Here is a 27,486-nt window from a genome sequence, read left to right as displayed (position 1 = left end):
AGCTGCTAGTATTGTTTTCTACATAAAAGTATACTTATATGTTGCTTTTATGACGTTTATGTTCTTTGATCAATTGTCTTACTTATATCTTTTATTTATTTATTTATTTTATTTATATGTAAGACATATGCCCTGGATGTTGTAGGGATTATTTTTTTTAGTAAAGATTGTGTGTATTATTGAACATTTTGAAATAAATAACAAAATGTTGAAAATGAGAGGTTTGGGCTTATTATGTCCACTGAAAGTCACTTAGGCAGAGTAAAATACCGAAAAAAGGTACCACTGGGTACCGGTACCGTATTACAGGTATCGAATTTGGAACCGGTACCGGTAAAAATGTGAATGGTACCCAACCCTAAAGTTTAATACAATTGGCAGATGATAATAGAGTATTGTTTACAGTCGCAAGATGTTTACCTATTCCAGTCATTTTTACCTTTTTGACCCTGCCTGTGAAAACCCATTAATAATGTAAAGAACATTCTGGAAAATAACCTTGATATCTTTAATATTAACTGCTTAAGGCCATGTGAAAAATTGAAGATTGTACATTATACATTTATGTATTTTGTTGATTTACAGTGTATTCATACATTCTTTTATCACTCAAATTAAAAAATTAAAACTAGACCTTTTCCTTACTAGCACAATACTTTACTATTAATCTACACTGTTAAGTTTAAACAACTTGATTACGCAAGTCAATTCCACCTACTTTTTTAAAGTTTTGACTTGTGAAAAGTTAGAAAAACAAGTTGAAATTGTTCACTTAAATTTTTAAGTTAAAATGGACATTTTACGAGACATTTTTAAGATGTGAAGTTCTGCCTCAAAATACCATTTAGATAATTTAAGGCGGGGGGTATTACCCTTTCTGACATCACAAGAGGAGCCAAATTTCTATGATCTATTTTTTCACATGCTTAAAGAGAATGGTTTAGCAAAACTAAGTTACTGGGTTGTTCTTTTTTACATTTTCTAGGTTGATTAAAGCACTGGGGACCCAACTATAGCACTTAAACATGGAAAAGTCAGATTTTCATGAAATGTCCCCTTTACAGTAAAATTTATGTTAATATGATATCATTTTTAAGTGTACAGGAAAATCTTGATTTAAGAATGGTAGGAGCAGCTTGGCTGGTAATGCATAGCAGTATCAACATTCATGGGCTTAAAACCAGAGTTTTGCTAGTCCATCAGCTGGACCAGCACTAACCTGCTGAACATGGATCAGGATGAATATTCATTTTGGTGTAAAATGGCCTTCTGAGAAGAAATATGTGTATGTACATGTGTAAGGTGGGAGAACACTTACAACTCTCTATCTCCAGAGTGCAGTTCTGTTCATCTAATGGATATCTTCTCAGATCCATCATGCAGGCAGCAGTGGTGGTGATTCTAGAAACACAGACCAACACATCTGTTGTTTTTCTACTGAGCTAATGATATTTTCCATCCTCTAATCTGACACAACCCTTGCAGCATTCTTAGATTTACATTATTTAGTGTGTTTATTAAACCCTTTTCTATTTCCCAGCCAAGGACATTGGCTGGTCCCCACAGTGTAGGCAATTTAAGGTTTTAGTGTTCTTTTGGGGACAATGTAGGCAAAACTTGACGCAGGTCAGAAGAGTCAACCACTCATAGAAAGTGAACTACACAATTCAATAAATTCAAGTGGTTAAACTTCTAAAGTAGTTTATAGACTAAGCCGCACATACTCAACAAAACGTCTTTTAATAAACAAACAAATGATTAGGATTACTGTAAGCTTTTGTGTTTCGCTTGGTAAAGACTACATCTTGATGTCAATGCTGTGTTGCATGAAGAAATTTCATTGCGTCTTCAAATGTAAGTGCAACAGCTATCAAGAGGCAAAGATAACCTACAGTAGCATGCAAATGTTTTGTACCCCTGGTCAAAATTTCTGTTAATGTGAACAGTTAAGCGAGTGGAAGAAGAAATTATCTCCAAAAAGCATAAAGTTAAATATTAAACAATCTTTTGCAATATATTGGTGTATTGTTTAAGTTTTCTACAATTTAATTTACTTAAATTCTAACTAATTATGAAAGCAACCATAACATCCTCGGTAAAAAGACTGAAGTTGAAAAGAGGATGGCTTCTACAAATGGACATTGATCCTAAACACAACTTAAAATCCATGAGGGACTACAATTATGGAATCTCACAGAACTGGAAGACTTTTGTAAGGAAGAATGGGCGAAAATCCCTCTAACAAGAACTTAACCCCCAGGGGTCCAAAAACGCGGGGACGCGTTTTGACGTGTTTTCTCCTTATCATAGCAGAATCAACTTAAAATACTCCATCATTAATAATCAAACACTTACGTGTTTGACATCATTTGAAACTCTGAAGGGTCCTCTTTAATAAGTTCACATTCACAATAACAAGAGATCTTTGTGTTTTTGTCAAATAAAGAAAATAAACAGGGTGCGCATTCAGACATTTCTGTCTCCGCCAGCTGTCTCTTAAAACACGTGACAAAAATCAGTTGAAACTCCGCGAATACTCGTCACACAAACATAATACACATATCCAAAGAAAGCCTGAAATGTCTACTTTTAAACAAGCTAATTATAATCAAAAACAAATATTTCCTGTTTATATAATCTGCATTGAAGTAAAGAGAGTACAGTTTTTCCTGGCTGAGCTCATTATCTCTAATGCGGCCACGCCCTCAGGCTGTTGACATGGTAATGAAGAGACAGCAGTTCCAACAATAATAAACAAAGCGTGAAGTTTTATCAGATTTAAAGACTTTACCGCATGTTTGGATTATAAACTTTATACACACACGTGAGGAATATCTTCATTTATGTTTGGACATTGAGGAAGAGAAGCGTTTATCTTTAACGTTACCTAAGAAGAGGAACGATGGAAGACGCATTGGAGAAGGATATAACTTATTCCTGAAGAAACTGTAAGTCATTTGTCTTCATTTATATTTGCTATCATGTAATATGTTATGGCTTGTGCAGTTCAGCCTACATAAGCAACATTAGCAGACTGCACGCTTCGGATTTAAAAACGTTCGCATTGTTTACAAACGAGGGCGCGTGATTTCACGTAATGGCGGATTTCATTGATAACGTTACATGCTGTAAGTTACAGTGTTAGACAGAGTTATTCACTTTCGTATCCTTCATGGCAACTTTGAGTAATGCAGCTGCACTGCTGTATCTTTTAAGTGTGTGCTGTAATATGATTCCATGTTTACATGCTTGTTTACAAACGAGTAAGTTACGCGCGTGATCACGTAATGGCGGATTTCATTGTTACATGCTGTGTACAGTGTTAGACGCAGTTATTCACTTTCGTATCCTTCATGGCAACTTTGAGTAATACTGCACTGGGGGATCTGCTGTAATATGATATTGTTTACATGCAACGCATTCCATACATTGCGCTTTACACGCGACACTGTTTTATTATGAGCTCCGCGTTGTTTACACGGAGACGCGAGCTCGCGCACATCCATTTGCGATGTGTTTTTGAAGTTCATACTCGCTTACAGAAACGCGTTTAAAACAGAAGCTAGACGATAAGGGGATGGGCATCTGAAAACAGTCATCTGAAAACAGCTTTTTATATAACTAATCATTGCAGATGTTTATTTGAGATACTAATTTAGTTTATAATAGTTTATCTGAATGTAGTGCTATCATTTACCCATCAGTTATGTATGTAAGGGTATTTCTGTGGACAATTTGTGATGACAGCTGTTCATAACTCTCTTAGAGGTCTGCATCCCTCTCATCAGTACAAAACTATGAAGTGGAAAAACATATTCACACTCTTTGGACATAAAGTTATATGGTAACATGAGCCACATGAACTTTACAGCTCTGTTGTTTATCAGTTTCTTATACAAGTTCAGTGTTTTAATAGGGTTTGTTTCCAAATAAATTGAAAATGTCCTACTGACCTTCATTTCTATTTTGATTATATTGTTAACTTCTTAATAAACCTCAAACAAACATGTCCATTTGTCCTCACATTCTTTACTGTAGTTCCCTCCTGCCTCATTATTATGCAGCTCATTATGCGAGCCTTTGTTTGCTAGCTGTCAATCAATCCTTCTCGCATACGGCCACTCTAAACAAAAAGTGTCTTACAATTTCTAAAATAATATATTGGTTTATGTGAATGAGTAGGCAGGATGATTTTCACATCATTTTAAAGAAAAAACTCTAGACTACTAGATTATGTTTAGGAAAGTCTTGTTAAACCATGTTTAGTATGGGTTTTGTGAACTTATATCAGTGACTTAAAAATTTTACTTTTTTAAAAACCACGCATAAACCTTTTTCTCTCAAAAATACAAACATGTACATACATGTAGCTCATATAATATTTTAGCCCAGTTTGTGCTGAACACAGTGGTATGAGACACTTGCCATTATTATGTTTTAAAGCAACTGAAAAAAGACCAAATGTAAGAGCATGTCAGAACCTCTGAGAGTGTCCCAAAATGGTTGGACCCCAGAGGGTTAAAGACTCTTGGCTGGCTACAGAAAGCGTTTACAAGCTGTGATACTTGCCAAAGGCGGCGCTACCAGGGTAACTATGCAGGGTGCCCAAACTTTTGCTATGGGCCCTTTTCATTTTTTGTTAATTTTAAAATGTAAAATATGAAAAAAAAAGAATAATCTGGTTTAAAATATAAAGGGAATGTGTCATCTGTAATTGTAAGCCTTTTGGACATCATTTCATCAAAAGCCATTTGTTTATGTTGTTGCTACTGAAATGGTCTGAAAGACATGAGACAGATCTGAATAAGCAGCAAACATAAATATATGAAGAGTTTGGTTCCCAAATTAGATTTTTTTTTTTAATCTCGTTTTTTAAAAAGTGCATTCCAATTAATATCAGTCAAACTGCAGTTAGTTTGTTTTGAGTTAACCCTTTATAACAAAAAAATATATAGCTTAGTAGCACAATAATACACAATAAAAACATGATAACATTATAGCAAACAAGTTTCTTATATTGTTTGGTTTTAGAACAACACTGAAATATAAATGGAACAGTGGAACAGGGAGAAACGTAAAACATGGCTCCTTCAAAAGGCTTTTGAACCAAATATAGCGCAGCCATGAATATGCAATATTATGCATGAGTGGACATGAACAAATAGTGAAGATTTGAATATCATATGAATGTTTTGCCCTATTTCTTGTCCTATATAAATTAAGTATAATTACTGTAACTTGGATTTACAAGTAGGGATGCTTAACGATTAATCGCGATTAATCTATAGCTGAATAAGAGTTTTTGTGTACATCATATAAGTGTGTAAACTGTGTATAATAAATATGTATATATAAATATGCACACATTCATGTATAATTTTTAGAAAAAAAATGTATTTATATATTAAGTATTTATATTTATATATAATATAAATTATACATAAATATTCAAATATATATACACATGTAAACATTTCTTAAATATATACATGCATTTGTGTGCATTTATTTATACAAAGTTATTATACACAGTTCACACACATATATGATGTAAACAAAAACTTTTATTCTGCTATAGATTAATGGCGATTAATCGTTAAGTATCCCTATTTACAATTTATTTCAACTTTGATTTTTTTATTTTGACTAATGATGAGTTGCTGTAACTTATAAAATAAAGTTAAAATAACTTGAGCTAATTCAACTTTATTTTATATGTTACAGCAATTCAAGATAAAAAAATCAAAGTTGAAATGACGTGATTATAGTTGATTATACTTAAAGTGCACCTATTTCATTGCTAAAAAACAACGTTATTTTGTGTATTTGGTATAATACAATGTGTTTGCGTCGTTTATGGTTCAAAATACAAATTTTTTCCACATACCATACATTTGTGTACCTTCAGATTTTACTCTCTTCCTAAAACGCACTGATTTAATTTGTACATAACACATCCATTTAAAAAGCTATGTGTCCCTTATTGGCCAGCTAATCTGTAAATTGTGATATATATATATACCTCTAACGTCAGCCGGAAATGTGCCGCTTCTTACCAGATTTGACCGATTTGGTCACAATGCAATGCTAACAGGAGTTTATTTAAAGGATGTGAGTCCGAAGCGGGGGGGATTATCATAATACACAACCACGGACACACAAAAACCTATGTACATGTATATAGCATTAAATACTGGTTCATCATATACAGTAAAACTGTAATGTAATTGCTATAGTATTTCTTTTATTTGTTTTGGTTTTGATTATAGTTATTAAGGTTGAGGGCATGTCCAGATTGGTCTGTCCATATTGGCATCTGCCCAGTTTGGCTAGATTATACCATGTGACAGATGGCGGGGATGGAGGCTTTAATGCCAACAAGATACATGAAAAGCAATCTATCCAAACTATACAACCTTATATTAGTTTATACTAACCCATAGCTCTACGGTACATTTTTGGGACATGGGATTTAAGCAGTAACCTTAATAAAAATGACTAAACAAGTGAACATACTATTTGAAAGTTCATTTAAAGCATGTTGTCCCCTTTAAGCATTCAATCCATTTTTTTAATGAAGTTACAGATTCCCTTCAATAAGTAACAGAATATGAAAGCAGGCATTTGATTGTTTCAATATCTCTCTAGTGCTTGTGCCCTCGCTGCATGTGCGATTTAGATTAAAGGATCATCAAATTAGCATTTTGACATACGAGCATCTAACATTGCTTTGGAGCGGGTTATATTACTACGTTTCATTGGTCCTTGCTTCCTGGAGTGGGTAAATTAAAGAGGAAACTCAGCGTCTTCATTCTATCTTTAAAGCCAGTTTAATGAGAGCGCGCATATGCCTTACCATAAATATTCGAGCGCTTTTTATGTTAATGACTCCCAGCACTGACAAAACAAATAAAATCCCTCCATCCATACCATCGCTGCATTACGTAGAGCTGTGTGCATTACGCGATCAGGGACCTCCCTATAACTGAACCGTGAAATGGTGTTCAATGGATCGCTAATGTTACGTTCGAAAGTGATGTGATAAACCGCAAAAGATGGAAATGGTTCAATAGGCTTTCCTAGCATGAAGTACATTAGCATATGGCTACATCAGTCCACGGGATCTCATTTGGAACCAAACGGAAAGCTAAATTAGGCTACACTTCCTGGCTGGTAGCTGGAACGTGGATTTCCAGCTGGGATGGTGGATGAAGAAACGGCCATGCTCTTCCGCAAGGGAATGAGCAGAGCGGCTCTGTTAAGATCAGACTCTGATAACACTAAAGTGTTTTAACAAGATAAAGGCACGCATTAGCACTTATGTAATTTAGCAGCCGAGTGCACTGACCAGAATAGGGCACGTTCTCGCAATACATCAGCTACCCGCTTTCAGGCTCTTACTTCAACAGTTATAACGTCAAGTAAACACAAGTGATCCAGTCCATCTGATAAAATTTTAAAAGATATTTATGTATATCACGTTTGAATGTTTGTTTTAGTTCTTAAATCCATAAAAAAAAACAAATTCTAAGCCTTTATCAGCATCACTGACACTATGTCATATATGGGATGCAGATTTGCTGACTATCTCACACTGTGCAATATTTTTATGGTCAACTAGCTTTACCACAAACAAGGGCATTGTGCTAATCTGTCTGTAGGTCAGTAAAGGGTTGCAGTATACATTTGAGCAGCAGAGGATATTTGAGCAGTTCTTACCTTAATCCATAAAGAACCGTGCCATCTGGGTGCAGACGGATCATTCGGTTCTTCACCGTGACACCGTGGACGAATGACTTCTTATCATTTAGGAAATATGTGTCAGGAACCCAGAGCTGGTCGGCTACCCTATTATCCAGGGTGAGATTAAGAGGGATCCCAGAATATGCTAGTCGCTTGTCCCTCCAGTACTGCTGGAAATACATGGTCAACGTGTAGTCCTGTTGAAAAGTGAAACAGAATCAGTATTTAATATACCAGGTAATATTAAAATAATATATACACACGTGCCCGTTTATATACACACATATTGTTCCAGTCCTTCCATAGTACGGAAGAGAATGGGTACCACAGTTAGTCACTATCCACTTTTATTATCCATTTCTCCATTTGTGTTCCACACAATGAGTAACACCTGACACTCCACTTTTTTAAAATTATGATCATTTTCCAGCTCCCCTAGATTTAAACATAATTTTTTTACCGTTTTGGGAATCCATTCAGCCGATCTCCAGGTCTGGCGGTACCACTTTTAGCATAGCTTAGCATATCCATTGAATCTGATTAGACCATTAGCATCACGCTAAAAAAATAACCAAAGAGTTTGGATATTTTTTCTTTTTAAAACTTGACTCTTATTTAGTTTCATCATGTACTAAGACCGACGGAAAATTAAAAGTTGTGATTTTCTAGGCAGATATGGCTAGGAGCTATACTCTCATTCTGGCGTAATAATCAAGGGCTTTGCTGCCGTAACATGGCTGCCGGAGGCGGAATGATATTACGCAGAGCCTGAAAGTAGTCCCCTTGTTAACTGTCAATAGCAAAGGACTATTTCCGGGCACTGCGTAATATCATTGCACCTCCTGCAGCCATGTTACTGCAGCAAACTCCTTGATTATTACGCCAGAATGAAAGAATAGTTCATAGCCATATCGGAATAGAAAATCGCAACCCTTAAGTTTCTGTCAGTCTTAGTACACGATGTAACTACAGAGGAGTCAAGTTTTAAATAGGAAAAATATCGAAACTCTTTGGTTATTTTTTTGCGCAATGCTAATGGTCTAATCAGATTCAATGGATAATGCTAAGCTATGCTAAAAGTGGTACCGCCAGACCCGGAAATCGGCTGAATGGATTCCAAAATGGTAAAAATCAAATGTTTAACTCTAGGGAAGCTGAAAAATGTGCATATTTTCAAAAAAAGTGGAGTGTCCTTTTAAATGACATGGGGATTGTATATAATCTATTACTTTAAGTTGCTATCCCCACAATCTTTACCACAAACATCTATAATGTATACTGCATTGCCATGCATTGGAATTTATGCATTACATTTCTGTAAGCTTTAGATGGACACACACTCAAGCATACTCATTTTTTTCCCAAAGTGTGAAAAGTGCCAAGGTCGGAATTTGAAATCCAAAGGCTGTAGCCTTCAGCGAATAGATTTTCTGTTGTCCGGGTGATATTTATAGAAGCATCAAACGACTTGGATTGGAAACAAGCTGCCTTTGGCCTCCATTTTTCAAGCCTGTCTGCCATGAAGACACTGCGTGGTTGTCTCCGTGAGGCAGTCTGGTCTGTTCTTCGCAGACTATAGATTTCCATTACCATTGCCATAGTCTCAGTATCCTACTCTGCATCAGCTTGTAGAGCTACTCTATGCTGTACGACCGTAGCGATACACGGTAAATGCAATCAAAGCAGTGGATAGACTTTATATTTGGGCTGTCTCGAAGACTCAAACGTGGAATTTATGGACTCTATTCAGCCCCACTGCCAGTGCCTAATCTAGTTGGGAACCAAAGGAGGCGCAGGTTATCTTTAATGCGAGTATGTGTGTGTGCTAACTTCTGTATGATGTACTTCTGGTAAAATGAACACTTGACATCATGTCTTCTGCAGTAGAATGTGTGTAACCTGTTGATGTAATAAGAGGTAATTCAGTTAGAAACATATGCTAGAGGTGCTTAAACCGCTAGGGTTGAGCTAGCTATTGAGACAACGGAGGACCACATGCAACGGACAACTTCTTTAGGATTACTAATGTCTGTATTCTCTCTCTTTCATATTCCCTTCATCATGTTCTATAAAGCCTTTGTTTTAATTACTTCCTAAATGACACTGATAGATACAAATCTTTTCCACAATGCAGTTCACTTTTGAGATTGGACTATTCAAGAGTGCTTGATATCCCAGACAAATGCGGTGTTGGGCAGTGATGCCATTACCTGCAGGTTTACCTGCATTTCTCAGCATGCCATTTTAAACAATGCTTTTTTTCGATTAAGGTTCGAGTAGGTTTGTCAAATATTGTTTCGAAGACATCAGTCATCTGCTGTTGTTTTACAGTATCCATCCACTTGCATAACAAATAACACAGTCATAACGTTTAGTTATGATGAATAAATACACATAACCATGTAATTTTTCATTGCAGATCGTTAGTCAACGTTAGCTAAGCATACGATAACTAATTTACTATTTAATATTCACAAAAACAGATTGATTGCAAAAACAAAGCAAACGATAAATGGTTGACCTTTACTATGTGGCATATCTTCCTCTAATGCATGACTTTGTTTAAAAGCGTATCTGATATTCAGGCTCCATGTTAATTGCATTTGCGTTATAAGACGACAGGTGTACGTGTATCCAAAGGACACCACTGTCATGGACAACTGCTTATTCAATCTGGTTGCATGGGTTAAGATTGCTGTATAGCGTTTGGGAATGTATGGTGTGAGTGAATACCAAGTGTGAGCATTAGTCATGCGTGTCAATCACTAGTCTCTCCATCTGCCACTTTTTCTCTCAATGCCTCCATCACTGTTTCTCAACGTGTGTGCATACTGACATGTCCTGTGGTGAAGTGTCTCAAAGCTCTTGTTATAGTGACTTCCTTAGGTCTTCACTGTGTGAGCTTGGTGATTCAGTGCTGTTCAAGAACCTGATCCAGACAAACCAACGAAGCCAGATTTATTTTTTAAACCGTAAAACCAGTGTCACCTTCATGTTTCTTTATCTGGGGATAAAGTAAACATCTACAGTACACACACGCAAAGATAAGTATTGGCCTATTATACAGTACAGTATACGCATATACATATATTTTACCAGAAATTTATAACAGTTCATTTCAGCTGCAAGGTGACAGCTTAAAAAAGGCATCCTAGGACGCTGCTAGCTATAGTACATCTCAGTGTATGACTTCGCAGTAAATCATTGTTGCAGTTTTCCACTGAGAGGTTCAAGAGGGATCCCCCATTTGATAAAGTGACACAACATACTGATATCTACACAACTCCCCCTGTCCCCAGATACAAAAATAACAGATGAAATGCTTCAGAAACAAACAAGGAGATCATTTCGAATCTAAAACTGACAAGCTATTAGAGTAAAGGCTGATAGGAAACACATGGGACCTTGAACTGACACGAGAACTGTGGCATGGGCTGAGTAGAAAATGGATTACTAGTGTATTGCTTTGCTTACTGCAGAGGTTCCCAAACTTTTCATTTTGCGATCTAGATAGGTGTAATCTATACTGGGACCCAACAACTTAACGTATACTGCTGTTCTTTTTAAAGTATTTGAAACAAAATGGTTTACTTAAAGGCTGGATCCTTCGAGGACAAGGGCTTCGAATTAAGGACTAATGTCTTTAAAGGACATTATAAGTCCACGAAGCGAACTCAATTGGTGACGGTCTGGCTTTCGAAGGATCTGTAGTTGTGTCACCTGCTCTTCCCGACCATCGCGCCTGTCATTAGTTATTTAATTTAGTAAAAAAGGGTTTCTTACCTTAGTTTTGTGATCAAGTACAAAGACAACTTTACAGTATGCCTGTTAATAGGCCAATAGCAAAAAAAAATAAAGGTGGAGTGCATGATTTTTGAAAAACACTTCTGTAGTCGGGCAGAGTACCAAAACACACTTGTAGCCAATCAGCAGTAAGGGGCGTGTCTACCAACCGACATCGTTGCCTGGGTTGCGTATGGGGAGGGTCTATCAAAAGAAGGTCCAGATTCTATTGGGGTAAGGGCGTGTTTGTTTAGGTGATTTCAAATGTCAACATTGTCTTTCAGAGATCATGCACTCCGCCTTTAAAAGGACAGTTCACCCAAAAAATTTTCATTTTCGGAACACAGTTTAAGATGTTTTTTTAAATTTAGTCTGAGAGCTTGCTGACCCTCTATTGAAAATCTATGTACGGTTTACTGTCCATGTCTAGAAAGGTAATTGAAACATCATCAAAGTAGTCCATGTGACATCAGTGGGTCAGTTAGAATGTGTTAGAGCATCAAAAATACATTTTGGTCCAAAAATAACAAAAATTACGACTTTATTCAGCATTGTCTTCTCTTCCGCGTCTGTTGTGATCCGCGTGCACAAGACTGAAGTCACGAGACCGCAGTGACGCGACTGACGTGTTATCCTCAGACATGTTTGCAAAGTGTTTTTTTTTTCAAACTTACAGCATGTGTCTCCCTCAGACTGTAAACGAAGCTCACGCACACAAAAAAAAGCTGGAGCGCACCATATAACACGTCAGCCGCGTCACAGTTCACAACAGAACCGGAAAGAGAAGACAATGCTGAATATTTTTTTTAAATTTTTGGTTCAAAATGTATTTTTGATGCTTCAACACATTCTAACTGACCCACTGATGTCACATGGACTACTTTGATGATGTTTTTAATACCTTTCTGGACATGGACAGTATACCGTTACTAGATTTTCAATGGAGGGTCAGAAAGCTCTCAGACCAAATTTAAAACATCTTAAACTGTTTCTAAAGATGAACGGAGGTCTTATGAGTTTTGAACAACATGAGGGTGAGTCATTTATGATATAATTTTCATTTTTGGGTGAACTATCGCTTTAAGAATACACACTTATATGTAAAACACATTATAATAAAATTTAGTTTTCAAGTAAATTTATCTTCATGGCAATTTTTTCCAAAGTGTAAAATGCTTAATCTGCGATCCTTCCCAAAACTTCCAACTAGAGGTCTTCTGGGGTCCAAAGAAATTTACCCGACCCGAAATTACCCAAATCACTTTTTACCTGAACCCAACATGCAAAAAAAAAATCCAGTTTTTTATAGAAACACCCAATTTGAGACAAACACGAAAAAAGTTTGACCAAAACCAGTGGCAATTTAGTTTTATCCGACTAAACCCAAATGTAAACGGCACCGACATGTGTGCAGTCTGCATCCCCGCACACACACCAGTCAGACAGAAAGAAACCCTGTTGGCCTCGCATCCAATTTGGCCTGCTGCTTCCTTTATTTTCCTTTTTATCTGACGACAACACCAAGGAAACTATTAAACTGCATTTAAAATTGATTGACAGGTCTGTACTGTATATGCAGGAACGAAACGCACTCTGTTCAACAGTTTGTCCATTTAGGGCTACTGTAGAAACATAATGGAAACTTCCATGTAAGGGGACCTACGGTGTATGTAGATTAAAACGGCTCAATCTAAGGTAACAACAAAAACAATACACTTCGTTATGTAAACCACTGATAATATAGTTATTATATTGCATTTCTGTCAAGAGATCCTTCTACACTGCAAAAAATGACTTTCTTACTTAGTATTTTTGACTTGTTTTCAGTAAAAATATCTAAAAATCTTAAACCAAGATGTATTTTCTTTATGAGCAAATGACCTAAGAAAATAACTCTAGTTTTTAGAGAAAACATATAGATTTAAGTGAATTTGTGCTTAAAACAAGCAAAAAATCTGCCAATGGAAAAAGATTTTTTTCTGTAATTTTAATTTACTTAATAAAAGAAAAATTCTGCAAAAAATGTCTTATTCCATTGGCAGATGGAAATTTGCTTGTTTTAAGCACAAATTTGCTTAAATTTGATATGTTTTGTCTAAAAACTAGAGTTATTTTCTTAGGTCATTTGCTCATTAAGAAAATACATCTTGATTTAAGAATTTTTAGATATTTCTACTGAAAACAAGACAAAAATACTAAGTAAGAAAGTAATTTTTTGCATCAAAAATTGCACCTTTAAAACAATGTTTCTGACTCCTGAAGCATTGGACTCTTCATCAGAAACTTCATTTGACAGCTCAAGGTTCAGGTCAGTGGCACAACCTGATTTCTTTCCTTTTGTATTGATTTTTTGACACCAACGTGCTTCCTCCCATGCAAACAACAGCCTGGAAAAGTGTGCTGGGAAGCAACCCCTGTAAAGCGCACAGGAAAAAACTTCCTGGTAACAGCGGATGAATTTCAGAGAGCGATGCTCATCCCCAGAGCTCTGAAACTCAACAGGCTGTAGTTAACATGGTGTTCAAAGAGCCTGATGTCACAGCATGATCCTGCCGGTTGTCCTCTCTATTGCCTGCGAGTGCTCTGTGGGGAAAAGTCCAGGGGCTTAGCGGAGCAATGTGCATGTGCGTGTGTGTGTGTGCAAATGTTCCTGTGTCTATTGCACCTACTAAGACTTTCAACAGGAGCTTGACAGTATCCCACAGGGCATTTGGCATGATTTAAACAGCGGGATGTCCGCTTAACACAGGGTTCCATCTATAATTGAAGTGGAGTTGGATGTCACCTCATGGTTTACCCAGTTTTTAGCGGGCGCTTCCCACAGGAAAGAGACAACACAAACAGGATCTCTTCCCTGGGATAAACATAAGTTTAGATGGAAAACAAATGAAGACTTCTTCCTACTATGAACCAGCCTGTGATAATTTCTCATGTGGCTCCTGTGCTCCAGTTTTTAAAAAGAAATCTCAACAATCTCTCAAACTTATCTTATAGGTTTACCAAGAAACTACATTATCTGGGCCTTTATAAGACTTTTATAATCTTACTGTCGATAAATCAATTTTTTGTTTCTCCTAGAGAATCTTGATTTTTGACATATCTGAGGACTCACATTAATAGATAGTCTCCTGAGCTATGAAATAGCAAACAACTTTCCCCTCAGGTTAGAGCATGCTTCACATCTCCAGGTCACCACAACACATACCAGCCACTGCAAGTGCAAGGTAAGGGTTCCTATAGCACACCTATTTATCCTAAAGGTGGAGATAATAAGTACTTAGCAAAGTTTAGAGTTAACACTTCTATACACTGATATTACGCCTGATTGAACAATTACAGGACACAAAGCCGACTATCAGGCTAAAAATAAAGGGGGCGAGAGCAAACAAAAGACTAAATATATTAATAATTCCCGTCTCCTTGACGACGCTCTCTCTCTCGGCAGAACGCCCACACAGGCGTGCTGAGCTCTGGGCCGATACCTTGTGCGACTTTAAGGTTTTCCTGGCTTTTACCTTCATTTTCTGAGCTTTTTCTTCTCTGTCTTTCAATGGTCATTCATAGATGTAGTTAGTTAAAGGAAATCACAATCATTCCTCATTGACAACCAAATCATTAGAAAGCTTAGTGTTATATGCCACCAGATCAATAGATCACTCAGGCGGTTATTTGTACACAAAGCTTGACGGAAGTACAGTGGCGTGACAAGAGCTTTCTCTAGATATGATTATATTTTCGGACTGTCATGCTATAAAAACAGTAATTTCATATAACCACCCCCACCTCGCTCTTCACCTGGTAAGTACCACAAACATCTTCAAATCCTGACTAAAGATGATATTGGTTTCCAGGGCAACCACTTATACTTGCCACACACATTGTGCCAGAGCGTTCATCTGCTGTGTATCCGTGCAGTGCTCACACTGAATATGTTTCACTTGTGTTTGTGCACAGGCAGAATTTCAGACTCGAGAATTTCAGTCACGTGCGTCAGTAGCTGTTATGAAATGTTCCCTGACATGCAGAGAGAAGTTTCATTACAGAGAAACTTTTATACAGAATATCATTATTTGCATTATGCTCAATTACATTGTCATTACTGTTAAGTAAAACTATATCGTAAAACAGGGTTGTTTATTTAAATCAGCATATTAATTAACTTCAGAACAAATGGTACAACAATGTCTTTTCTACTATATTCCTATATGTAAATATAGCTTAGTATATTATTATAGATATATATTTATATAGAAAGGCATTAAACTTTTTTGAAAATCATAAAAAATGCTGCCTCTGGCTTGCAACTTTTTTTTAAACACCGGCAAGGAAAGAGTTTAGCGATCTATCTGTATTTTTATAAATACACATCGTCTGTGAATAAAATGGATAAAATGTTCAGAAATCGCATTCGGTCTGTATGTGTTCCCTTTCAGTCAGCGTGCATAATTCGCCGTTCAATGCTATCAGGCTAAAGTTTGGATTTTTCGAATCACAAATTCCACCTTAAAGGACATGAGCTATAGAACACTTTATTGTCACAATAATATCATCAATACCTAACAAAAACATTAATGGACCTTGAAATAGGCTTCATGTTCTTTAAGAAAGAATAGGATTTCATATTTCTTACTTTTGATTTTGAGCTAAAGTACTGGTGAAAAGGATATTAACTCGGCAGGTTTCGCTCCCCTGCATAACATAAAACAGCGGCGGTATATTGATTATGTTTGCATGCTCTTGATTTCTGAGAAATATTCTGCTCACTAACAGCACATTTTGACAGAGTAATTTAATATTGCCTGCGCTGGGCCTCCATCAGGAGTGGCTGTGTAAGCAGCATGGTCTGTTAGATGCAGTATTTAATTCATTTTTATGGAAGTGTTATATTTTCAACACTTGCACACCTTTTCTCTTTCTCCAAACAAACTTGCTGACAGACAGCTTGAAATAAGATTTCATGGCATAATTCTTGTGTTACTGCACAACTCTGTGTGTCAAATGTGTGTGTGTAATGTGGTTCTCACCACTCAGATTTTCTCTTAAAACCAATAATGACTTTTACAAGCATTGTGGATAAACGGGAAATAGTGACATTTGCCTGTGCCTTTGGAACCAAATGAAAAATCTGCATGGTATCTTATGTGTGTGAGAAGAGGGAGAAATAAGCACAGAAAAAAGGTGAATAGGAGAGATGCTGTTACTGACTGTAATGTTAAATGTAAGAAACTAGCTATTGGGCTTTCCATATCAGTCTGCACTGACATCAAGAGTGTAACATATCTCAAGAATGAGCATTGATTACATTTTAAGTTTGGATATTTTAATATGTATAACATAATAATAATAACATAACCTCACTGCATCGGTTATGTGTTATTATATAATTGCATTTGGCATGCTTTTTGTAAAATACCATTTTTTAAGCCAACATCTTAATTGATTCTGCCAACAAACTGGTATTTCTGATTGGGCCAAAGCTGGGATTAAGCAGATTTAAAGCGAAAATATTTGATGAACATATAATATGTAGAGAGCATTCGGTCATATCCTATTTTTGAAGGAGGTGGCGTATAGCGGCTTTTACATCTGAGCTCCTCAATTATTTTATAATTTGGTATCTTTGTCATGGATCACAAGATGATACAGGCCATAACAATATAATCAGTCAGTGTCAATTCAGTGTCAATTGGGTTACAGTTACTAGGGCTGATTAACAGTGTTGACAGTGTGTGTGAGAGAGAGAGAGAGTGTGTTTCTCTGTGCATGAGAGCCAGTTCTTTAACATACTGTCAACACTGTTAGTCTACCTTATTAACAGAGTTTGAAAGTAACAGAATTGACACTAATAAGGACACAATAAATTCATGATTTCCAGCATAACACAGTAAGACACTTTTTACAGAAAATATGAAATTGTTATGGCCTGTGCCTTTTTAAATGCTTTTTTTGTATAATTATTTTAATAATTTGGTACTTATTGCCATGGATCCATGGCAATGAGTACCAAATTATTAAAATAATTACACACAAAAAAATTTAAAAGAAGAAAAAATAATTACACCAAATGTGCCTGCAATTATATAATCACCCTTACCCTCTAAAAATGGCTGGGTTATTTTTGAATTTTTGAAACAACAAAAATTACGACTTTATTCAGCATTGGCTTCTCTTCCGCGTCTGTTGTGAAGCACATGCGCGAGGCTAAAGTCATGTGAATGCAGTGACACGGCTGCGTGTTATCCTCAGACATGTTTGTAATGTTTTTTTTTTCAGACTTACAGCATGCGTCTCCCTCAGACTGTAGTGTAAACTAAGCTCGGGCACAAAAAAAAAACTGGGGGGCACCAGATAACACGTCAGCCGCGTCATACATCAGCTGCGTCACTGCAGTCATGTGACTTTAGTCTCAGTGGTAATTTTTGTTATTATTAATTTGGACCAAAATGTATTTTTGATGCTTCGACATCTAACTGACCCACTGATGTCACATGGACTACTTTGATGATATTTTTATTACCTTTCTGGACATGGACAGTATACTGTTACTAGATTTTCAATGGAGGGTTAGAAAGCTCTCGGACTAAATCTAAAACATCTTAAACTGTGTTCCGAAGATGAATGGAGGTCTTCCAGTTTGGAACGACATGAGGGTGAGTCATTTATGACATTATTTTTATTTTTGGGTGAACTATCCCTTTAACAATTTAAGGTACCAGAATGATCTTACACACCAGAATGATCTTAAAAATCTCTCAAATTTGCTTAAAGTCTCCAATTCACAAAATGGCAATAAAATTATTTTGGTTAATGATCTGTTAGAATGATGCTTTATTAGTGCTGTTCATTGATTTTTGTAAGTTTTTTGACATTTGGGTATAAAGTCTTTCAATACTACAATATATGGTGTAAAAACGTCTGAGTGCTGCCCTCTTCAGGTTGAACGGTGGCTACTGCAGTTGAATTTTCCTATTGGATGGTGGGTCCAAAAAATGACTCGTGACGTAAGCAGGTTCAAGATCACCACGCCCTTGTTACGATCTCACCACACACTTAGTTCGTCCCCTCTATCTCCTTGGGATCTGCCCACTTTTTTGCATTTTTCAAATATTGCCAGTGGGTGGAGTCACGCTCTGACCAGGGGTTTAGTTACGCTTTAAAATACTCTTAAAAATGCCTTGCCCCACTGACTTCCATTGCACTTCCCAATATTACAATAGTGAAAACTTCACAAAGTTTCACAAGTTCACATTAACACGTGAACAGATACGATAATAATGCACATTTGACATGCTTTCTGAGAGGAGGAAGGACAGGACAGGACAGAGGCGAAGGACAGCTATATATAAAAACCTCTTCATGCTGATTTTTTGGATTATATTACAATACTCCTATAAAACTTAGTTAAGTAAACTTCATTTAAATTATTCTCAAGCATAATCGTCAGCTGAAACATTAATATTACTTTACCGCTACCAGCTTCATTTGTTATAACTCCAAACATTCTTTTAACGTTTATGAAGCAACTTCAATTCATTGGAGTGACTCTATTAGAACAACCAACCAAAATTTTCCTGGGAAACCACACCTGGGGTAAAAATCTGAAGTGCATCTCTATGTAGCAGTATTGTCTCAGTCTGTGTGCTTGATTGCTATGGGAAAAGCACAAATTTTACTGTGAATTATACCCATCTAACTGCTACCTTTGTCATATAAGATGACGGCAAGACGTTCTGAAAACATATACTCCATTGACCCACTCTTCTTAGTTTCATAAACACAAGCATTAACAAAAATGTTGATGTTGTGTTTCAAGTCTGTCTCTGACACATCAGTCTAGCTAATGAGGTACCACAGTTTAATTTTCGACGCACAAACATGAGCACACACTGCCTGCCCACCTGACACACTGCTACAGCGAGCAACATTGCCATGGTAGCTGGCTATTTATACACTACGCCGCACAATCAGGCCTTGTCACAGTCAACAGCAATGTAAGAAAAGCCGAGGGTATGTCAATCAATTGGGACATGTTTTTCTGTGACTCACCCGCTAATGGCAAGAGTTAACAGCTTGGACTAATCAGGCTAGATGAAGCAGCTGATTGTGCATTATATTACCTCTATCAATCAATCAATCTATTGAACACATCACACACACTTACAACTTGGGACTTAAGAGTCTAAATATTAGTATTTGAAAAGTGATTTCCCTTTTTTTCTGTTTTATTAAACATATACATGATACGCATTATTTTTATTGTTTTCCATGAGGTCAAGAAAAAATTGTCAAAAACGTTCCCCAAGGTGCATGGGGTTCCTAATATATAACATTGATGTACAGATATGTATACATTCGCTACATGTACGTTTGAGGTACTAATATGCACTTTTCAGGTACAATTGTGTACTTTTTAAAGGGTACCACACTAGTGACAGCTAGGGACCAATTTTGACCATTTTCAGTATAGGGATGCACAATATATCGTCGCTGCCCGATGTATGAACTCATGTATGTCCAAAACGGTTACTTTTCAGGAAGTGGATGTTGCACACAAAATATTATTATTGTTGTTTATCACTACAAAATGTTTAAATAGCGAATGTCCGTTTATCTGAAAATGGTGTAAATAGCATTTAAAAAATGGTTTACTGGCTCGTAATCATAGGAACCACTTAAAGTGCTATATAGCACATTTGTAGAAACATATGGTGCTATTAAGAACCATAAGTTGTGCTATAGTCGTATATAATATACAGTGGCAAGAAAAAAGTATGTGAACCCTTAGGAATAAACTGGTTTCTACAGTGATTTGCTATAAAATGTGATTTGATCCTCATCTAGGTCGCAAAAATAGAAAAACACAATGTGCATAAGCTGTCAACACACAAATAATTTGAGTTTCTTGTGTCTTTTTTGAAAACACCCATTAAACATTCACAGTGCTGAAGAAAAATGTAAGTGAACCCATAGACTAATTAGTTTATTGAAAGCTAATTTGGGTCAGAAGCTGGCAAACTGGAGTCAAACTAATAAAATTAGTTTAAAGGTGTGGTTTAGTGCAACTTTGATTGACTTTAATTTAAAGATTGCTGTCCTTAAGACGCATTAACTATGAACCATGCCTCTCTAAAGATATCCGATCAAGAAATGCTGCACTCCATGAGGCTGAAAAGGGATACAAAACAATCTGAAAATGTTTAGACATCTATCAGTCTACAGTTAGACAAATTGTCTATAAATGGAGACAGTTTAATACTGTACCCACCTTTCCTAGAAGTGGGTGAACAGCCAGTGCTACTGGGAAAATGTTTTATGGACTGAAGAAATTATCTTAAAATATTGCCGTTTTAGCTTTAACTACACAAAGCGTTCATGTTTTTTAAGGAACATCTCTTTTTTAGCTCAGACTTGACTAAGGTTGACCAACATCTGCTAGGGTCAGCAAACATAAAATACAATTTGGCCACATGTGAACTACTTTAAACATTTGAAAAGTTCTGCCTTGATACCAAAGGGGCCCATTCAAGCTTGGATGTTAAAGAACAAATACCCTTTGAAGGCTACCTGGGGTTGAGGAAATTGTAAATAATTGAAATTCTTAAAGCCTTTTGTGTTGTCAGCCACACTTACAAGTAAATCTGTATTCAACACTCCAGGGGCCCTTTGTTGGCATTAACCAAACACAAACTGAAAGCTACTCTGTGTGACATATTGACAAAGTTAGGTCTAATGTGTGTATCTGTGTCCCTCTTCATAAATGTGAGAGTAAAACACATTAGAGTTTAGTATATGGGAAAATGAAAATGACATGGACATCCCATCTGGGAAATTGAGTAATAAACGTGAGCTGTTAACAGCCAAGAGTGACAACCCGTAGAAATCTGAGAGCTTGTTCAGTGTCTCCTAACAATGACTTAACCAATATTACCAATTTTGGTCCTAACCAGACTGATGTGTGTTATCTTGTGATTTGGGATTGATTCTCAGGGAACAAACATACTGATAAACTGCATAGAACGCACCAAGTTGCTTTGGATAAAAGTGTCTGCCAAATGCAAAACTGTAAATGTTATATCAAACATAAATAATGAAGTCCCAGTATTTCAGAACCATAGACAGCCACATTAACACAATGCTTTCCTACACAGGCTCATTGGAATTACGTACCTCTGCCCCAAATTTCAGAACCACGGACAGCGACATCGACACAATGGGTCTCATTCACTAAGCATGTGCGCACAAATTTGTCCTTAAAATGTGTATGTGGACATTTTAACTTACAAATCTGTGTTATATATTTTATATATTTTTCCATGATCATGATTATTGCGTACGTGTGGTCTAAGTTGTTCTTAAGTTTTTGCATACATTTAAAAAACATTTTAGTACGAAAGTTCTTGTTGAATCGTGATTTGAAAGTTTAAACGTCTGTACGCACATTTTACCAACAAATCTGTGCGTACGCATGCTTAGTAATTGAGACCCAATGTTTTTCTACACAGGCTCATTGAATTACGTACATCTGCACCAAATTTCAGAAACATGGACAGCGACATCAACGCAAAGTTTTTCTACATAGGCTCATTGGAATTACGTACCTCTGCCCCAAATTTCAGAACCATGGACAGAACTATGGACAACGAGATCAACACAAAGTTTTTCCTACACATGCTCATTAGAATTACGTACCTCTGCCCAAAATTTCAGAACCATGGACAGCGACATTAACAAAAAAAATTTTTCTACACAAGCTCATTGGAATTACATACCTCTGCCAAAAATTTCCGAACCATGGACAGAACTATGGACATCGACTTCAACACAAAGTTTTTTTATACACATGCTTATTGGAATTACGTACATCTGCCCCAAATTTCAGAACAACGGAGAACGACATCAACACAAAGTTTTTCTACACAGGCTCATTGAATTACGTACTTCTCCCCCAAATTTCAGGACCATAGACAATGACATCGACACAAAGTTTTTTCTACACCGGCTCATTGGAATTACGTACCTCTGCCCAAATTTCAGAACCACGGACTGGGACATTAACACAATGGGCTCTATCATACACCCGGCTCAATACAGTGCAATGTGCGATGCAAGTGTCACGTTGTTTAAATAGCAAATGCATTTGCCCCCAGTTTTGCGCCCGTGGACGTTCTGGTCTGAAAACGAGGTGTGTTCAAGCACATTGCGGGCGCTTTGCTATTTTGAGGCAACTAAAATAGAAAACGGCATTGACCAAATAAAACCTGGTCATAAAGTCTAAAGTCAATGGCGCAATATGTTTTTTGTTAAAAAAAAAAACTCATGCCGCTGTCCGAGTGCTGAAATGTGCGGAGAGACGTTTGTAAATTCTTTATCTCCTGTTTGTTTTAGAGTACAAACCTTTTCTTGCATACTTGTAAATTATTTTTGATGATATTGGATAGCCATACATTTACAGCAATTTAAAGCCTGCTATTTTTACTTCCATGACTAAAAGAAAACGGGTTTTAAAAGTTTTTTAATAAAAAATAACATTTTCAATACAAGTAAAAAACAACACAATTATTTAACATTAATCTTAAACTGGGGATCTTCTTCCTCCGCTTAGTTTTTCAGTTTACAATGTCTGTCATCTAAATAGGGATTAGACATAGCGCCAGCACAACTTGGTAAACTCCCATTGGTTTATTGCACGTTACGCCCAAAACACTCCCAGTACTCATTAGGAGAACAGGACCAACCCTTTTCGACCATGCGCTCGGCGCACAAACAATTTTTCCCGTTGTTAAATTAGCAAAAGTGGATTCGGACATGCCCATTTAGACCGTGCGCCGTGCGCTTTAGACAATGTGCTTAGATCCTTAAAATAGGGCGGAATGTTTTTCGACACAGGCTCATTGGAATTAAGTACTTTTGCACCAAATTTCAGAACCATGGACAGTGACATTAACACAAAGTTTTTCTACACAGACTCACTGGAATTACGTACCTCTGCCCCAAATTTCAGAACCATGGACAGCGACATTAACACAATGGTTTTTCTACACAGGCTTATTGGAATTACGTACCTCTGCCCCAAATTTCAGAACCATGCACAGCGACATTAACACAAAGTTTTTCTACACAGACTCCCTGGAATTATGTACCTCTGCCCCAAATTTCAGAACCATGCACAGCGACATTAACACAATGGTTTTTCTACACAGGCTCATTGGAATTACGTATCTCTGCCCAAAATTTCTGAACCATGGACATTGACAATAGTACAATGCTTTTCTACACAGGCTCATTGGAATTGTACCTCTGTCCCAAACTTCAGAACCATGGACAGCGGCATAAGCGCAATAGGCTTGTTTGACTTTAGGCAGCACCACCAGAACCAAAAGGCGAATGACGTCAAATTACCGTGAGAGCGGCACCTTGACGTCATCCGCCTGTCGGTTCTTGTGGGTCGCATGAACTCAAATTTTTTGAGTGGAGTAACAAATTGGAGAAAACCAAAACTCTTTAGTGGACATTCCATTAAAATATTCCAACAATATGTACCTTAAGCAACGTATTCAGGTTATGCAGAAATGTAGCCAAAGGTATGTATGTTGCTGAGGGAGCCTTTTGCATGGGATCCATAATTAACATGTCACTAAGCTAAATAAGTTGTCATCCAACTTTGATGCATGTTCAGTATGGAAATACTCTATATTCCTATCACACAATTTCTACCTCGCACATGTAAACATGCTCATATAGCTAAGTCTTCAAATATAATCCCATGAGAAATGAGCCATATGTTCATATATACACAGGTTGGTAATGTTTCATATTGCTGTCTATTCCTGTCATTCCCTGTATGCATAACTGTCTCAAAGAATAATAATCACATTGACTACTGTAATCCCTACTGTGCACAGAGGTTTCCCTGATATCCCCACTGTGCTGGGCTGCACTGAGAGCTTTGCTTAGCTGAGCCACCCCTAGTACACACACACACTTTCTTCCTCCGCCTGGATCACTGCTATTAACAAAACGGACCACATAATCCTAATTTGTACCACTAAAGAAAGCTAATCCATTTTACAGAAATAACTAATCTGTAAAGCGCAAACACCATTCTTAGGCTGGAAAATCCTGTTAGCGTCTGCTTGATTACCTTACCATTAGACTTCCTGTGTAGGCACTCAGTTCGGTTGATAAATGTTGTAAATGTAGAAGTTCAGTCACATGGGAAACCTCATCAACTGGGCAGAGCTCATACCTGCAGCAGTGTTGATTTCTGCTATAAATTGAGTAAATATTTCATGCTGACGGGGGCAGTTTTACTCCACAGGAAAAATAACATTAAATGTGGCTATGGTGAATAATTCACATACCTGATAAGACTAAGTGTGGCCGTTTTTAATTATTAATGACGTTAATATTGCAAAAATGCATGGATCAATGCATCACTACAGCGAGTGGGAGAAGTGAGTGAAATATGTGGGTAGAAACAGGTGGGCTGAGTGGCATAACATTACAGACGGCTCCAATGAGAGCAATGCATGTGTCTCATGACGATAAACTGAATGATGCAATCATGGTTTGGGAGTTTTAAATAAGGAAAATGATTAAAAACTAACTGACAAAAACAATTATGTTGTTAACATATTAACAGGCTCACCAGGTTAACCAATGCAATATATTCAATATGAGGAACTTTTACACATAAAGGAAACAGGGGGTTTTAAACTTACATAATGTTGGTAATTGTGCTATTTACATGACCTTTTTATTTGTCTGAGCACTGAAAGACGTGCCTGGGGTTGTTAGGATTAGGTCAACTTATTTAAACTATAACCTTAGAAGAACTACTACAAGCAATACTGTATACATCTAATCTCTACTTACAGCACATCAAAGTCATTTGGACGACAAACAATTATAATCCAATATTATATTTAAGGATTTGTAGAGAATCAAGTACGAGAAAAAACACTAAAATGGAAAATATTTCAAACAGTATACAGACATGTCACACTATCTACACCTACGCTACACAAATGTCCTCATGTCAATCTCTGCCAAGTTTATGATTGGCTGAAACAGCCTGTCAGCTGAGCAAGTGCAGGTCCAGCTGACTGATGATGACCTCATGTGTCACAGTTAATAGACTTCGCTGTGTGTCCTTAGCATATGTGTCCATCCACTTGTTTACCATGAAGGGCTCTAAGCTAGCAGCATCCTCTATTCAATGCCCAGGTGAGAGGGCTAATCCATTTGCATATTCATGAATGTGAAATAGACAGGTCGCCATGGAGACAGCTCAGTCTCATATGCTGATGTAGACACTGACCATTGACGACTTTTGATGCTATGTTTCTGACAGGTATGAGCTGTGTGACTTCCACAGCCAGCAAAACAACCAGAAATAGATCAACAACGTGACATGATAACCATATTCATATGCTTCAAATCAAACGATTCTTCTGTGCAGCAAGGAAATGGTGGTAATGGCTCATTCATTCAGTTTTCATTGCTGAACTGTTTTTTAACCTTTCACAGCACTTCAGTCAGAAGTCAGCATCTTTACATTTCTAAACGTTTAATGACCCAGTACACACCCTTATGGTATCTAAAGCCCTAAAACAAGTACAGTATGAAAAAGGTATCATAAAAATATCAGCTAACTTTAGAAGTGATTTCCTCGTCTGCAACGAACAGCACTAACATGATGAGAAAGCAATATTTCCAGAACTGACCGGTTTTAAAGACATTGGCTGTGAGCTAAGACCACTTACAGACAGACGCAACTAAGCCACGTGGCTCATTGTGGCACACAAATACAAATGTCCAGCACAGATGAATAAACATCAACAACAAATTATTTTACCATTGCACCACTTTAAATAATGTGTGCCATCTGCTCAGTTTTTCAACAGGTTGGTCACACCTGCAAAGATGCCCATATGCTACAAATCTTTGCAGAACTGCATCATTAAATAACAAAACAAATGTAAACAGAGAAGAATGACATACCATGTTGACCTCAGACACCATGTCTATGCTCGCAACGTCGATGCTCATCCCAACCGCCACCGGTGCGCCTTAAACGAGAAAAAAAGTTCAGCCAAATCCTTAATTTGTTTCTCAACACACCGCATGACTCGTGGTAATCTTAAAAAGAATTACGTAACCTCGAAAGTGAGGGACAATAAAGTAACCAAAATCGTACCTCCAAAGTCAGGTCGAAGACGGATGTCGTACCCCTTCAACAGCTTGTCTACTGTCTCCTTGACAAAAGACATATTTCCTGGTTCGTTGGCGCTAAAAAGAAATAACACAGAACGTTAATCCATCACATCAGAGAGGTCCATGCTCGTGCGCGTCTCCGATCTTCTTACCTTTGAACACAGCACATCACTGCCACAAATATCGGTAATGAAAGAACACCAAACAACCTTCGTCTCTGTATCCCAATCATTCCTTACAGTCTGTCGGGAAGGGAATCGAGTGACAAAACTGACGTTGTAAGGTTTCCTCGCGCAGGTAACAGGTCACGTTATTCCATCAGTAGGTCTTTGCTAAAGAAGTCATCGATGACTCCCAATTACTGTCAAACGCGCGTGAACACTTCGCCGCGGTCCGGGTTTTCGCTCTCGTGCGGAGACTGTGTTATTTGGATGGTTGCTCGGTAAATACAATGCATTTTGCCCGAGACACTACCGGAGCTTGCAGCAGGGGAGTCGGTGTTTGGGGCTCAGCCAGATCTCCATCCTTCGTTTTAACGCCCGGCGATGTGTTGTTGTCCCGACTCTACCTTCTGTTGAAGTCGTACGCCTCTTTTTTTGGCAGTTGTAATAATATTGTTGTTGTCCCCCAAATTAATACGCAAAGGATTTCAAACTAAAACTGAAAGTTCAGCTATTCATTTTGCCAACAATTACATAGCTACGCCGACAGGAGTGTGCTGAAATTGGCATATGAGCACGAGGA

The 27,486-nt window shown here is 37.2% G+C and overlaps 1 protein-coding gene across 2 annotated transcripts in view; it reads right to left on the bottom strand.

The window, feature by feature from the left end:
- Positions 1–27,486, bottom strand: part of gabrb3 (gamma-aminobutyric acid type A receptor subunit beta3) — a 59,879-nt gene extending 32,393 nt beyond the window's left edge. The window contains exons 1-5 of one of the 2 annotated variants that reach the window (XM_073815190.1): positions 26,895–27,486; positions 26,726–26,817; positions 26,530–26,597; positions 7,720–7,940; positions 1,319–1,401 (exon numbers count right to left, since the gene is read on the bottom strand). In XM_073815190.1, the coding sequence (XP_073671291.1) occupies positions 1,319–1,401; positions 7,720–7,940; positions 26,530–26,597; positions 26,726–26,817; positions 26,895–26,974 (544 nt within the window). In that variant the 5' untranslated portion in view covers positions 26,975–27,486. The remainder of the gene's footprint in view (positions 1–1,318; positions 1,402–7,719; positions 7,941–26,529; positions 26,598–26,725; positions 26,818–26,894) is intronic. The other variant, XM_065264545.2, reaches the window with a different exon arrangement.

This window comes from Paramisgurnus dabryanus, chromosome 7 (genome assembly GCF_030506205.2).
Source record: "Paramisgurnus dabryanus chromosome 7, PD_genome_1.1, whole genome shotgun sequence".
In the NCBI taxonomy this organism is placed as follows: domain Eukaryota; kingdom Metazoa; phylum Chordata; class Actinopteri; order Cypriniformes; family Cobitidae; genus Paramisgurnus; species Paramisgurnus dabryanus.
The sequence above is the reverse complement of the archived record's forward strand: the minus strand, read 5'-3'. Positions and strand labels throughout refer to the sequence as shown.